General features: G+C 41.0%; 1 protein-coding gene across 1 annotated transcript; it reads left to right on the top strand.

The window, feature by feature from the left end:
* The first annotated feature begins 970 nt into the window (after positions 1–970).
* Positions 971–15,454, top strand: LOC109689727 (sodium-dependent glucose transporter 1-like). Its single transcript, XM_074076695.1, has 4 exons — positions 971–1,251; positions 10,024–10,192; positions 11,539–11,655; positions 12,963–15,454. Exons 1-4 carry the CDS (start codon positions 1,249–1,251, stop codon positions 13,916–13,918), a joined length of 1,245 nt encoding a protein of 414 aa, XP_073932796.1. The 5' UTR covers positions 971–1,248; the 3' UTR covers positions 13,919–15,454.
* The last annotated feature ends 333 nt before the right edge of the window (positions 15,455–15,787 follow it).

Raw genomic sequence — 15,787 nt, 5'->3', positions numbered from 1 at the left:
AGGTTTTTCACAACGCGTTTCATTTTATCTTCTCCCCGTGGATTTATTTCAGAGCAGCTGTCCATTTTGGTTAACAGTATTTTCACTCGCTTTTTGAAGACTGCCAACTGCAAGGACTGCTGCATTTTGAGTTCTTTCTAAATCCAGGAAATCCACCGGTCCTGGACTTGACCTAGATACACGAGGTGCTGTTTTACAACCAGCGGTTTAAAGGGCCTTAACTGAGTCAGGTCAAGATCTCCTGGTCTTGAAAGTGAATTAAAGAAAGAAAAAATGTTTTCATTATTTAAGACTTCAGCAGTCTCCTCTGGAACTTGCATTATCACACTAGCGTTTGGAACTCCTTGGAATCTGGGTCCGAATTCGGTGGTGCTACTTCTGTTTCCAGGACCCTCGTTCGCTTGTCCATTGGGTGGATTCCATCTTTGCGGGATCCTATTGATTTCCGCCATCTCAGCAGCAGTGGGAAGGACAATACTCACCAAATGCACAATAATCACTGCTTGCTACTCGGCAATGTTTTTATGCTGCATAATATTTCTTTTCATTTGCTTGAGATTGCACATGCTGATTAGAGTCATCTTGTCCCCTGGGCCCGCTGGAGAGCCCCTAGAGAGGGTCGCGGCTAGAAGGCTCAGGGGGAGGGTTGTTGAAGGGAGTCGGGTGTCCGTTGCAGGCAAAGCATCAGGGGGGACGCCAAGTTCGCGGGGACTCGCCCTTCACCTCCAATTCCGCAGGGCAGAGGCTGCACTTCCAGCGCGCTCCGCCAGGGGCGCTCGTCCGCGGGTCTCCGCGGGCTCCGCTGAGTGGGGATGCTAAAGACCGGAGCGACGTCCGGTCTCCCAGGCAACCACGCGTGCTTCCCATTGGCGGCGCGGGTTTCTGCCAAGTGACCTTCCGCAGGAGCTGTGCTAGTTGGGGCAGCAAGAGTCTGCAGCCCGCAACACGTGCGCAGCCCAAAGTCCACTTTCCCCAGGCCCTGACTCAGAATGGTCCTTGGGGGGAGGTGGCATTGCCTGGAGGGACAAGAACTCGGAGCGCCACAGTCTCTGCGGGCAGCACAGTCACTTCGCAGTCGCCAAGCTGGAGCTGCAAGCGGACGTCCGCGGGGCTGCGGCCCCGGCTGCTGGGCAGCGGCTCCTCCAGGCCGAGCCCGAGGCGGTGGCGGGGTCCCGGGGGCCGAGTGGCCGGGCGGAGAGCGCGCTGCGCTGGTTCACCACCGCCGTCCTGTATGCGGGCTTCCTGGGGATGGTGAGAGCCGGGGCGGCACAGGCAGAACCTGGCCTTCCAAGTTGAAACCCCTTCGCCACTTGCGTGCTAGGCGCTTTAGCTAATCTGCTGGGCCCCAGCTTTGTCATCTAATGCATGAGCACAATTCTAATCATGGAGGGTTGCTGTCAAGTGCGAAATTGATGGTCCTAATGTGTTTCTCAACTCCTCTGTTGGGTGGGCATCTTCAGCTACTGCCTGGCATCCCAAATTGTTACAAAGAAAAGTGCTTTCCTGGGTTTCCTCTTCCTGTTGGCTTGACCAAATTAAGCCAACCGCTTTACTTTGCAGGTAGGGTTGGACCCAAAAGGAGTGACTTCTCCAGCTCACACAGCTTTTTAAGTGGTAAAGCCGGGACATGTCTCTTACTTACCCTGCTCTAATCCTATTTAAATCAAACCTTCAGATCCTTAAGAAAAATTTTAAGCAAAGTTCAAGGCTCTAAAAGGATTTTGCCAATCCTTTGGCTACCTCTCAAATCAGTATTTGTGGGACTCTCCCCCTTATCACTTACTGTTGTGATCCTAGGAGGTTGAGAAATGAATCTCTGGAAGAAATCACTGCTAATCACTTAGCATCTCAGAGAGTTTCGGCCAAATTGTTTTAGATTACAGGGAGGGGGAACTCAGAAAAAATCATTTCAGATGCTTGGTGACCCTCACTGTGTACCAGGACTTGTAAGTCCTTAGAAGGCTTCAAGTAATTTGAGTAGAGCCAGTGCTCTGGCTTTTCTGCTTGTACTAGGTGCTTGCTGTACAACTGTGCTCAGTCTAGTCCTTAGGAGGTCTGTACTGCTCATGCTTGGGCAAGGGTCACACCTTGCCTTTGGAGCAGAGATGTGAGATTAGAACCAATTATTCCTGAAAGATAGAGAAACCATAAAAAGATTTTCTTAAAAGTTTCAAGGAATTTCTCCTAAAAGGCAATAGTAACCCTTAGTTTTTGTTAAAACCTATTGAAAAGAAAAAAATAGACAATTTTTTGTCTAAAATAAAATTAGACTTATTTTTGTCCATTTCTTTGCATAAAGAAACGATCCAGGAACTGGATAGCGCCAGAATGAGCAAGATTTCAGGCAATGTCTATAGAGAGAAGAGAGTGCTATACAGGTATAGCTTGACTGGTTACAGATTTGCCACCTTTGCACATTTCTGGGCAGTTTGAAGTCTGTGATGGACCAAACGCTTGAATGCTCAGCTATGTGTTCCAAGAATATTCTCTCAGGCTCCTGTTGTTGACATATTAAGGTGGCTACAGATTCCTGCATACACAGGCATTTTTAGGACAAATTTAATTTAACAGTTCTCCCTCTTTAGGTCAGCTCTCAATTTTGAGCACTGACAGTACTTTCTGTCACCATGGCCAGTTTGTTTTAATGATGAAACATAACTGTCTAATTATTTACAATGATAAAGTAGATGGATGGTTCCTTATGCTTTCTTCACATTTCTGTTGACCATTTGAAGTACAAAAGAGGGTTTCATAGGCAAATTCATGACTCTTGAGGAACTACAACACAGGAGTTTCTAGGAAGCAGAAACTAAATTACACTCTGGTGTCTCCATGAACCAAATGGATCAAAATCAAACAACCTGAAGTTCAACAATAAAGAGAGTGCAACAGTACTTGAGTGCAATTGGTCATCATCTTTGCTCAAGGTGTGATGGCAATTTAAGGCCCACAGTTAGCTATACTTAATTAAAAAAGGTATCTATTTTTGTAGTTAGTCTGATAACACAGGCATAGGAACCTGGAGACCCACTAAACATGAAGATTAGAAAACCTTGGAATAGCCAGGCTTGGGATCCACCACTCAGAAAGCCCACAAACCTGTGTTAGCTGCTCTCATGGATGCATCAAGTTTGCTTCATGTGTTCAATGGTAGAGTTGTGAGAAATAACAGAACCATAAGCCATCTTTTCCTTTTTTTAAAGTGTGTGTACTGGTGGTTGAACCCAAGGCCTAGTGCATGTTAAAAGCGCATGTTCTACCAACTGAACCTCAACCACCTGTTATATTACTCTTTGTGAAGTAATGCAAACAAGGGGAAAGTTAAGCAGAGCATTCAGTGGTTTTCAGCATCACACACAAACCCCCAACGGGGGCAAGGACAAGGGCAAAGCAACAAGGAGGCCTAAAGCTAAATTTTGCTCCATTAAAATCACTGGGGAACGTGAATGTTTTCACTTGGCTTTCAGATGGTGCTTCCACCCTCTGAATCCCTAGAACGTATGATTAGCTACAAGATTCAAAATTTCCCCCAACTTATAGGTTAGCTCCAAATTTCATACAAGTGGCACCCCACTACTGTCAAGAATGGATGACCAAGTATCCTGTTAGAAAGCTTCCTGGGTGGAAACTAACTTATCCACTTCAAGGAGGGTAATATTTTTTGATATTGACTGTTTTGAACTCTGATTATGGAAAGTATGAGAATTTTCAGGGCAACTATCCAGAAGGCAAGAGTGAGCCATCAAAGAGTAAGATTCAAACCCCCAGGAGGCAGAACCAGATGGACAAATTCTCCTCAGAGCCAATATCGGCCCTTGGCACTGAAAAAGAGCGCCACCTAGTGGTGATTAAGCAGAGGTTAATTAAATTTGTTCGCCCTTAAGTCTGTGTAGCTCCCAAACAAGATTCAGTGGGAAATTGACTTTTTAAATGATGCCTTTATAGCATGCTGTAACTTCATAACCTCATTTAGTGGTAAGAGACATTATTGTGTTTAATGTGTTATGATACAAGTTTTGTGTACCTACATAGGTAATCCCCGGGTATGCAATGCCTAGAAGCACAGTTCACCTTTTGCAAACATCACACATTAGGTGTTCTATATTTTGTCCTGATTAGATTATTAACTAGAAAGGCCAAGGCAGTTTTTACAGAAAGTTCAGGAAAGTAGGAGCAGTGATGTCTAGAACGTGAGAAGAGATTTCCCCTCTTCCTTCAGGGTTTCATGGGAACACGGAGCAACATCGGCAGTAGTGGAATTGTTTCCTAACTTTGGAGCATTTGCTCACAAGCCCAACAGTTGCTCTGTTTCTTTCTATAGCATTAGACTTTGCTAAAGCCATCCACACATTATGGTCTCATGTGTTTTCCTATAAGGAAAGGGAATATATCAAGACAACAAATAATGGGGGAGGAGGCTGGAAACAGGCTTTCGAGATACCAGAGATGTCTTGATCTGTAATCTTGGGAATATTGCCACATGTAAGATGTTGTCTGCTTCTGGGAAGAAGCAGATTTACCATAAGGTTCCCAACAGGTGTAGAGTTTCAGGAGTCTGGAGGGGACCCTTTCAGTAGAGAGGAGTAAGTGTAAGACTCAAAGACTGGAATTTTGCACATGCAATGCATGGCATGGTCCCTTCCAACAGAGTCAAGGGCAGTCATTTAGTTTTGTTGTTTCCAGAGGATCCACTGTTCAAGTTCTGAATCATGAAATTCCTGATTGTCATCAGTTGGTGGGTCACGAAGGGCTTCTCTCACCCAGTGAAACTGGGCTTTTCTATAATGCACTGGAGTCTAGCAGTATTGAGTTATGTCAGAGTTTATGACAGTGGGCGATATATGAGGCTCTTTTACAAGAGGTCAATCTCTGCTCTCCGGTGGGAATGGATCCAGTTGCCACCAACTGGTAATAGCTTTGACTAAGGCAATCCAGTCATCCTGGGATCTGTGCCTGATACCATTGTGTTTGTAATACTTATTTAACTGTTTCACAACTTGAGCAGTGAGATGAGTACCTCTTGCACTGGAGCTTTCACCTGGAATTTCCCATAAGGAAATACATGTTTCTACTAACTGTAGCTACTATTATAGAATCAGCCTTTCTGCATGGCGAAGCCTCTGTAGAACCAGAAGTTCTGCACAGAAGCTGGCAAATGATCAAAATTCATCTATAAGTGATCTAGCAGGTGTGGAGTATATTATTTGAAGTTTTTCTTGCCTTAACCAGAATTATATGTTTGACTAACCAAACATTGGTTATGTTACTGGAAAGTTTGCTGCTGGTGTATACCTCGATTCTTGTGTCCAGCAAGAGAAGATTTCAGGCAAGATGTGAAAATATATGGAAAATGATAGTAAAATATTTTAGGAAAAGAGTGTACTTTCAATAGCCTGAGGATAGTATCAGTATTTGGAGTTGGAATATTTATTGAGGAATTTTCAGCCCCAGGTCCATCTGATTCCTCAAATAGACTCCTAGGCCTGGGTCTTTATCTTATTAAATTATTTGTGTGAGATTCTCAGCCCTTGGTCTATCTGATGGCTAGGATGCAGCTGTTGGGTCATAGTTTTTATCTTAAATTAAGCTCCTAGCCCGAGATCTAGCTGATGTTTAGGGTGTGGCTTGCTCTCTCTTTCTCTCTCTCTCTCTCTCTCTCTCTCTCTCTCTCTCTATCTCTCTGTGTGTGTGTGTGTGTGTGTGTGTGTGTGTTACAAGGGTTTGAAGTCAGAGCCTTACTCTTGCTAGGCAGGAGCTCTACCACTTGAGCCATTCTGCCAAACCCTTATTCTTATTATTCTTATTATTCTTGAGCAAAGGATTAAGCTTTAGGTGAGTGACAGACTTCAAAGCATTCTCTGATAGCCCCTGGACTTGATGGCTACTTTGATCTTAACAGAGACTGGTCACCTGTGGAGTTGGGAAATGTAATTACAATGATTTTCTTCCTCTTGTGGTCACCACTTATGTCTATTTGTCACCTGTCAATTACAAGCCTTTTTTTGCAATTAAAAATAGTTATTCTATAGACATTTTATCACAAAAGATCATTTAATCTCCTACATAAGGAGTTTTTGAGTGCAGAGCTTTTAATAACAGAAGCTTTAAAGACTCAGCAAAGACCAGACAGCCATCCAAGCTCTCCCTGAGTCCATGCTTAGCAGTGGATTTACACGCACTTAAATACCAATTCTGATTCTTCGGTTGAGGTTCTTAGCACTGTTTATTAAATGGATTGTGATAGGTAATTAGATTTGGCTCAATCTTATGAATTCATTTAAGCTGCATTATCTAATTTCAGTACTAGCTGACTTAGCATGAAAATCTGCTAGGTCATTTCCTTAGTATTTAATTAATTCTTGCTTTGCTTGATGTTGGGTTAAACATAAGCCTGGTGTTTATGAGGCATTTAGTTTCTTCATTAGAGGCCTAAGAATTCTTTCCCAGTCCAGTGGAGCAATCTTAAAGTTACCAGGACCCTGTCTGTACATGTCAGTCCTTTCAATAAATGTCCTGAACACACATCTGAGAGTGGGTCAGGAGATTCCCAGATTGGCCAATAAACTCCATAAATGACAAGACTTAAAATGGCCACGGTTAAAGGTCTGATGAGAATTTATTACAATATTGATCCAATTGACTAGAAAATTTGGTTATTTCCGTCACATACATTTTTTTTAATGAGATGGCCCAAAGTCCTGGGTTCAAATGATCCTCCTTCTTCAGCCTCTTGATTAGCTGGGACTACAGCCAAGGGGTACTTACTGTGCCTGGCTCTTGTATATAACACAGAAAAATGCTAATTAGAATTGTGACTGATGATGTATAAAATTACGACTGTTAGATTTTATGAATTTCATACAATCTCTGAAACATAACAACATCAGTACAAATATAACTCAAAGATCTTAGCATTACTTGTTATTTTGCCATGAACTCCATGTGGTTTAATATATCAAATAGACTTGATTAGTTTAATACCATTTTTATAATGAGAGCTATCTTTCTGACACATGGTGAGGGGCAGAGAAAGGGGCATGATGTAAGAAGAGGCAAATTAAGCACTCAGCCATCTTCATCCTTCTTTGGGTACAAATGCAAGCTTTAACTAGACAAAGAATTAGGGCAGGGGCAAAGGTATGCATAGTTGAACAGTCCCAGTAACACGTGTGACCTGCTTGACCTTTATCTCAGTCTTTGTTCTGCAAGGGTTCCAGAGAAGTTGTTATCCCTGTAATCACCTGAGGGGAGCAATCTGGTTCCCAAGACATGATTACTCCTGCTCCAGGGTGCACCTCATCACTATAGGTAATTGTCCCATTTGGAGGGGTGGTCTGTCCTGCAAGCCTCTGCTTTTCCTTAGGGGTAGTTTCAGTCCCTTGACATAAAAGATGTTGTCATCATTCCCGTCCTTTCTTGATTCCAAGATAGCTGCAGGAGAGAATGGCTCCTGGCAAAGGTACAAAGTGGAGACAGAGATATGAAATCTTTCTCCGTTTTTAGTTAATTCATGGGCCAAGTAAGGAGTCAGTGCTTTTCAGGAAGAACAGTTTAAGCATTTCTTAGCATTGAGCAATATCACAAGCAACAAGAAAAACATCACACATAAATATCATACACACAGAGATACAGAAACAGATGTCACAGTTTTCAGGTAAAAATTTTGGCCATGCACCAGGTAAAATAATACAAAACCCATTAATTTATTAAAGAGTCTCTGGATTCAAATTATTTTTCTGGCCAATGGAACAAAATTTTTAGCCCAGAGGAGTAAAGTCTTTGACTCATATTTGTGAAAAGGAACATTTGAGAGCTGCTTTTGCTATCTGCAAGGAATCTGATCAAGAGGTGTCATTGATTCATTTTACTAAAGAAGAAAAAAAAATCATGGCCTTTTTTAGAGAAATAAGAAGCCACAATGATAACAGGCTCAGGACTTCGCAGGTCCTTCAAAGCCAAGCAGCTACACCTGAAAGCCAACCTGGCTGCCCCTGGGCGCTCTGGTTTCCTAGGGGCCACATTGGCCCAGCTGGCTGATACTAGGCGTCATGTCATTTGCATCTAACCAATGTGACAACCTCACAAGGGCAAGGGGGGCCTCTGGGACACTTCAGACCCTGTAGCTGCAATGGGTGTCTCACTCTCCAGCAATCCCTGGACTCCCCTATGCCCCAGGCAGCCAAAGAGTGGGGACCCCAAACTCTTCCCATCACCCTCGGGGGCTTCCAGGAGTGGGGACTCCGCTGCCTGGGAGCTGGGTCTTTTCCACACCTTTGTGTACCCATTAAAGAATGCATCCATTGATTTTGTGGTGTTCGGGTCCTTGCTTTTCTACTGCCCCTATGAAGTGAACAGTTTCATTTAGGGGAAATCGTCCCCACTCTGACCACTATAATATTCTATGGTGACCTTAGTAAGGTTAACCCATTTCAAAAGTACCTACTGTGACCTCTCACTGGATTCCATCCAGTTATTTATCAGACCCAATGTCATCCTAGACTTGGTCCAGTAGAAAAAAAAATGCTTAAAGAAAGGCAGAAAGTTCAAAATACACATTGTGGAGCTCAAACCAAACAGAACAGTCACACCTGACCCTGGTTTTCTGGAGACACCAAGGGGCACAACAGGCCTGGCTGGGACTTTCTGAATATTGGCTCACTTGGTGCTCCTGGCAGTTACTGAGAGCTATTTCATGTCCCATGTCTGAACAGAAAGACTTCAGACAAATTAAATTGAGCACAGTTTATGTGAGCAAAGATACAAAATATAAATGGGCAGTACGTGGAACCAATAATGGTGGAGGAAACTCCACCCAGCAATGTGGAAGGAAGAGAGCAAGTTACACACAGAAGAGGCATGATTAGTTTCAGCTGAGACTTTGCCTTATTTGGATGTACCTGAACATTGTGCAGCCTATGGCTGGTCATTGTTATAAGAATACACTCTCCTTAAATTACAGTTTCTTCACATATTAGTTACTGTTTGATACATAACGAGGCAGCTTTTGTCCAATTTTGTTTTTTTGTTGTTTTTGTTGTTGGTTTTTTGTTTGCTTGTTTTTTTGGTGGGACTGGGGTTTGAACTCAGGGCTTCCTACTTGCAAAGCAGGCACTCTACCACTTGAGCCACACCTCCAGTTTTAGGACAAATTCAATTCCTCTTACTGTATCACAATATATTGTATTTCAGTAAATTTTGTTCATTCTGCACAAGCGTATGTAAATTTTCTAAGGAAGTCTTACAAACTATACTCTGGGTAACTGGGATTGCTTTGAAGAAGTAAAAATGTCTAAAATTTGTATCTCTTGCATATTGTGTGTGTGGGAAGGATGCACCAGAAATGTTGCTATTGTAACCAAATAAAAAATAAGAACATTTGTTAATTAAAATTTTTAACATCTAAATTTTCCTTAATGCATGTGGTATATTTAAAATGTGAAAAACTACCTAAATGATAGATTTAATGTTGTATTATGTGTATTTAAATTTATTTATTTACTTATTTATTTTTGGTCATGCTGGAGATTGAACTCAGGAACTCATACAAGCTAGACAAGCACTTTATCAATGAGTTACATTCCAGTTTTAGCTTTTAATACAATCTTTTAAGTTATTATTCAAATAGGAAACAAAATACAGCAAAAAACCACAAGAATTAAAACATTTTTGAAAAATTAAGAGGTTTTTTTTTCTTTCTTTTTTCTTTTTGGAGACAGTGTCTTGCTATGTAGCTCAGGCAGGCTTTGAACTCATGATCCTCCTGCCTCCCAAGTGTTAAGATTACAGGTATGTACCACTGTGCCTGGCTAAATGAAATTTCTAACAGAAATGATGCTGGATCCTAAGGGTCTGTTAATACCAGAATTGTTGTTGTGTATTTTTTCCTTACTGTGGGCCTTAAGATAATTCTTTACATTACCATTTTTTACATTATAACCAACTCCCCACTTTTCTGTTGTGGGTACAGATAATACATATATTATTTTGTTCGTAAGTAAAAGCTTTTTGTCTTTTTAAATTCAGGGAATGGCTGCTGCCATACTGGGCCCCACGCTTCAAGATTTGGCAAGAAATGTGAACCGTAATATCAGCAGTCTTTCTGAAATATTCATTGGTCGTGCTGTGGGGTATTTGAGTGGCTCTGCAATTGGTGGAGTTCTTTTGGACTGCATGAATCATTCTCTACTTTTAGGTAAGTAAACAATGATTTTCACCTTTCATGACAGTCAATGAGTATCTTAATATGAAAACAGTAGCCTGCACAATGGTGGACAACTGAAATGGCAGTGTTTTGGTGTCCCCCACCAAGGCTGGGTTTGCCTGCTCTCAGCTTAGCAGCTATGGGGAGTCTGAGCTGGGCCATGTGGAAACTTGGTTACCCTCGGGGGCGTGTGTGTGTGTGTGTGTGTGTGTGTGTGTGTGTGTGTGTGTGAGCTGTCCTGAGCCTTCCCCACCTTCACTGTAACTTAGGTACCACCCTGTCCTAAGGGTCACTCACTGGTTGTCCAAAAAGCTCTGCTTTTCAGTGTATAGGGCAAGTCCTCTAGGGCCACCAGAGGTCAGAAGGGGCACCTGGACCCTGGCCAGGCTCGCTAGACTCTGGATTGAAAATGAAGGGGGCAGGGGATGGTGAGGAACTGATATAGGCTACATTTTTGTCCTTGCTGCCCCATGTCAGCGACAACCCCAGACTTCTCTAGCTAAGCCTGGAAATAGATGGCAAAACTCTTAACATGCTGTGTGTTGAATAAATTGACATACTTAAAGAAAAGTTAGATTAATGTGATAAAACTCCTATAGAAACAAGGAGGATAACTCATTGCTGATGAATAAGTACATAATCCTTATTTCCTAAGTGAGTTGCAAGAATATATATAATTCTTTATCTATATAATATATAGTACACACACACACACATATTATATAAAATAGACAGTAGTCTTGGGGATCAAACCCAAGGCCTTACAATGTTACCCAGATTCTCTAGCACTGAGCACATCTCCAGCCCAACAATACATTTCTTGAAATTTCTTCACTAGTTGCCAAACTAATTCATCTAAAGTTTTACTAAGAACTACTATCCTAATTAAATTTTTTGATGGTGGTACTGGGGTTTGAACTCAGGGCCTCACAGTTGGTAGGCAGGTGCTCTGCCACTTCACCACCCTTCCAGCCCAAATTGCATTTTTCTTTTTGCTTTTTTGTTGCCTCATATTTAAAAGTCTTTTAGTTCTTAAATATAAAACACTTAAGTAAATAACTTTTGGCAATCTATTTTGCTATAAAACTTGCTTAGTGGTATAATTTAGTTTGATTATAGAAATTCTAAAATCATATTCATGTCATAGTGTTTTATATTTTGTAATACATAAATGTTATAAAGAATATTACCACTTGTAGAAGATGAACTCTCATGTCAATATCATAGACTTTTAATTTGACCTATTTTGCATTTTTGGATGTTTTAATGATATTGATTGGAACCATGACCCTGCATGGACACTTTTTTATAGCCGACTTTCTAACTTTTCTTCTCAGGGGTGTCAATGCTGGTCCTCATAGCTGGTCTTTATCTTATTCCTCTCTGCAAGACCGCAGTGTTACTGGCTGTCATGATGTCTGTCATTGGTGTTTCATTTGGCATTCTGGACACAGGTTAGTGAATTCTTTGTGACATCTCTGGGAATAGGACATTCTGCTAGGAAAAGCAGAGTAGGGGAATGAAAGGTCCCTTGTGATGCTGTTGAAATGACACAAGATACTAAGTTGATCATGGGCATACAGTCAGAGTCACCCTCTGGCAGCTACTCTTCTTTCCAGTTAGGGAACTGAGTTTTGAGTATCTGACTGTGAAGTGAACTTTGAGATTTTTTTTTCTATAAAATATAATTGATTTACACTATCCTGAGTCCCTTTCTATGAGTAAGTGAGCAGGGTTTCATTTGAGGATAGAATTTTATCACTTAGTATAAGAGGATAAAATAAGTGTGGAAACAGTATTTGACTGTGAAAGCATAGAAACAAACAGCTGTTCAATCTTAAATGCACCCAGTTTTTTGAGCTTAGAGAGACCTTGCTGTGTGCTACTTTCCTTGTGATTATTTTCTGTTCTTTTCTCTCTCAAAAGTTCATCTTCTCCCAAGGTAGATATTCTCCATGTGTCACCACATCTTTGAAAACGTTCTGATTAACATATGATTATTGGTTTACTGCAAAATTCAGTTTCTATCCCGCCCTTCCAAGCTCTAATATTATCTGACAGATTCCTGAAATGTATATTTCTGGGTTAGTTGGTTGTACAGTCACAGAGTGGAATCATGTGCTTCTCTGAAATATCTGATTACAAAAGAGACAAAGACTTGATGCTCTGGCCTTTCATCTAATAGGTGCAGGTGGAAGTGCAGGTTCTGAAAGGCGTTCTTGTTTCCTGTAACAGGCACACCAGGAGCCCAGAGTGTTTGGGTCCTGAATGGGTGTTTTGGGTCTGTTTTGTACATAAGTAAATAAATAAATATTCTTCTACTGAAATTGACTACCAACTGCAAATACAGGACTCCTTGATCATTTAGCCACTGTGTGATGATGGAAATTTTGCCTAGTAAATATACTTAATGCTTATAAATAAATAGACATGTCCCTATTGCTCCCTGGTGTAGTGTTAGTGCTGTTTTATATTTAAAAAAAAGTCTTTAGTAGTGTGCCTGACTCTAGAAGGTAGCAGTTTTCCAGCTTGTAGAATTCCCTGTATGACCAGGACATATTATAACACATAATTCTCTGATGGTAGTGGGTTAAACTTCCTTAATAAAAGAATTGACTCAGTGCCAGTGTTTGATAACTTAGAACATCACAAAGCTACTGTCATGTAATGTTGATTCATCATCTTTCTGATAGTAATGAGGTGTTTTATTACAAAGTTATTGTGCATAACTTACACCATTTTCCATATCTTCCATTGGCAGGCGGGAATGTCCTCATCTTGGTGATCTGGGGAGATAAAGGAGCCCCATATATGCAGGCATTACACTTCAGTTTTGCCTTGGGTGCCTTTCTGGCTCCCCTTCTGGCTAAATTGGCCTTGGGTACAACCACCGTGTCTGCTGAGAACCACACAGAGATTGGCTTTCTCCCTTCAGCCCTGAACCGATCGTCTGAAGCTGACTCAGGCTCTCTATTTGGAGTACCTGATGACATGAATTTACTGTGGGCTTATGCTTCCGTTGGTGCTTACATTCTAGTAGTTTCTGTCTTTCTGTTTGCTCTGTTTTTTAAGAAAAGCTCAAGGCAGAAAAAATCAACAGCATCTGCTCAGGAATATCGAAGAGCTAAATACCACAAGGCCCTTCTCTGTCTCCTTTTCCTGTACTTTCTTTTTTATGTTGGAGGTGAGGTAACCTATGGCTCTTACATTTTCTCATTTGCAACCACTCATGTTGGCATGAATGAAAAGGAAGCAGCTGGCTTGAACTCCATCTTCTGGGGAACCTTTGCAGCCTGCAGGGGCCTGGCAATCTTCTTTGCTGCATGTTTGCAACCTGGAACCATGATTGTGGTGAGCAATGTTGGCAGTCTGACCTCATCTTTATTTCTGGTGCTGTTTGACAAGAGCCCACTTTGTCTCTGGATAGCATCTTCAGTGTATGGGGCCTCTTTGGCCACCATGTTTCCCAGCGGTATTTCTTGGATTGAACAGTACACAACCATAAATGGGAAATCTGCAGCATTTCTTATGATTGGTGCTGCTTTTGGAGTAATGGCTACTCCTGCAATAGCTGGAGTTCTTCAGGGACAATACCCAGATTTACCAGCAGTTCTGTACATCTGTTTGGGGTCAGTAGTACTCACTACTATTTTATTTCTTATGATGTATAAATTAGCCACCTTGCCTCTAGGTCGCCAGCAAAAAAGAAAACATTAAAAATAAGGGCCAGTAAGCTTGCCTCCTAATTTGAGTTATAAGAAAAAGAATGGAGGAGAGGATTCAGAAAAATAGAGTGAAATAGGACTCCTTCCTTCCTTCCTTCCTTCCTTCCTTCCTTCCTTCCTTCCTTCTTTTCTTCCTTCCTTTCTTCCTTCTAGTACTGAGAATTGAACCCAGGATACTTTACCACTTAAACTATGCCCCAGCCCTGAAATAGATTTTGTGGTGGTTGAAATGAATGATACCATGAGGCATTCTGTAATAGGGGCATCTAGAAATATTTTGATGGAACCTCACAGCTGATGTCTTCAATCAATTCCTCTGAAACATGTCTACGTTTGAGTCCTTTCCAATTAATGCTGGTGATTCTGCTGTGAAGTACCAGGACAAAAGGAACTAACACTTAGAGCAGATGGATTGCTTCCAACATTCTTGAACAATGTTCTCTGTCTGCTAAGGAAGCAGACAGAGAAGACCATTAGCAGGTTTTTCAGCATGCTTTGGGGATCAAAATTTTAAGGTCTATGTACAGCAATGTTAAAGTGTTTGAAGTGCTCTGTGATTCCCAGAGTCCTCTAGAAGCTATCAGTTTAGGTAAGAGGCTGATTAGGTAATATTTTATGGTCTCTTCCTTTCAAAGCATAGTAAGAAGGCATTGGGCTTTTGGGTTTTTTGTTTTGTCTTTGTTTTCTTTGTTTTGGTTTTTTGAGATACTGTGTTTTGTTATGAGCCCAGGTTGGTCTGAAAGTTACTATGTATTCTAGGCTGGCCTTAAATTTGCAACTCTGCCTTAGTCTCCTGTATGCTGAGGCATTTGCTTTTGAGGAATTGGGTATTGCCTAAATGAGAAAAATCACAGAGGTGTGGAATAGATTTACTGAACAAATCATCACACATTTAAACTGTGCCTGGGAAGGTGGGAAGAATATTTTCACAAAAGAGCATCCATGGAATGGACACGTGTTTTTATTAATTGCTTTACCTTTTCTGTAGGTTTCATCCAAGAATGCTTTTGTCTCATTTGATAAAGAGACCTGGCTTCAGGATGAGAGTCAGCCTTCTGGCTGTACATTGAGGCACTTAATAGAGGCCTGGTTTATGTCATCTCATGTGTGATTCTAGAAGTAAAAATGAGATGACTTCCAGCTTGAAAATCCTTAAGTTTTACAGTTCCTTGAAGCTGTCTCCTAGAAATTAATGTAATTGCCAACCCTTTCTTTATTTCAACTGAGAAGTGAACAAATAGCTTTAGGACGATGCTACTGATTATTAATATGTGCTAATTAATGTACTTAGTGTTTTATTTGTATTTTTCTGAATAATGCTTTTGTTAATGCTGTATTTCATCAGTTTGGCCACATTTTTAAACTACTTTGAAATCATGATATGTCTTATAATGAATGTGTGCATGTTGTATTGGTCTGGAGATGTAGCTCAGTGGGTTGTTTCCTTTTTTTTTTTTGCCACACTGTGACAAAATTGACAGTTTTTTTCCATATACATATATACAATAATGATGAATATATTGAATTTCACAATCAGTCCATTAGATTCGGCAAAACACCATAATGCATTGAATCAATTGTATGTACCTTTCTGTAGATACTTGATTCAAACTTATTTTTATATGCTGTTTTCTTTCTAGTATGTTCAGATGGGATTTGTTCAGATGGGATCTAGTATATACTGATTTTAGAAACTGTTAGAGTTGATTTATCAGTTGTAGCTCTTGACAGGTTTTTTGAGGCCCCTGGGCTACTTCAGAGATTTGGTCTGGGCTCTCCTGTTTCAATATCAGACCTTCACTGTTTTTCAAAAGTAATAACATCCTACAGACTGTAAAGTAAGTGATGAATATATTTGCAA

The sequence above is a fragment of the Castor canadensis genome, chromosome 1 (genome assembly GCF_047511655.1).
Source record: "Castor canadensis chromosome 1, mCasCan1.hap1v2, whole genome shotgun sequence".
NCBI classification, from domain to species: Eukaryota; Metazoa; Chordata; class Mammalia; order Rodentia; family Castoridae; genus Castor; species Castor canadensis.
The sequence above is the reverse complement of the archived record's forward strand: the minus strand, read 5'-3'. Positions and strand labels throughout refer to the sequence as shown.

Coding starts and splice junctions, on each gene's coding strand:
- LOC109689727 (XM_074076695.1), top strand. Junction 10,193..11,538: donor GAATCATTCTCTACTTTTAG/GTAAGTAAACAA, acceptor TTTTCTTCTCAG/GGGTGTCAATGCTGGTCCTC. Junction 11,656..12,962: donor ATTTGGCATTCTGGACACAG/GTTAGTGAATTC, acceptor TTCCATTGGCAG/GCGGGAATGTCCTCATCTTG.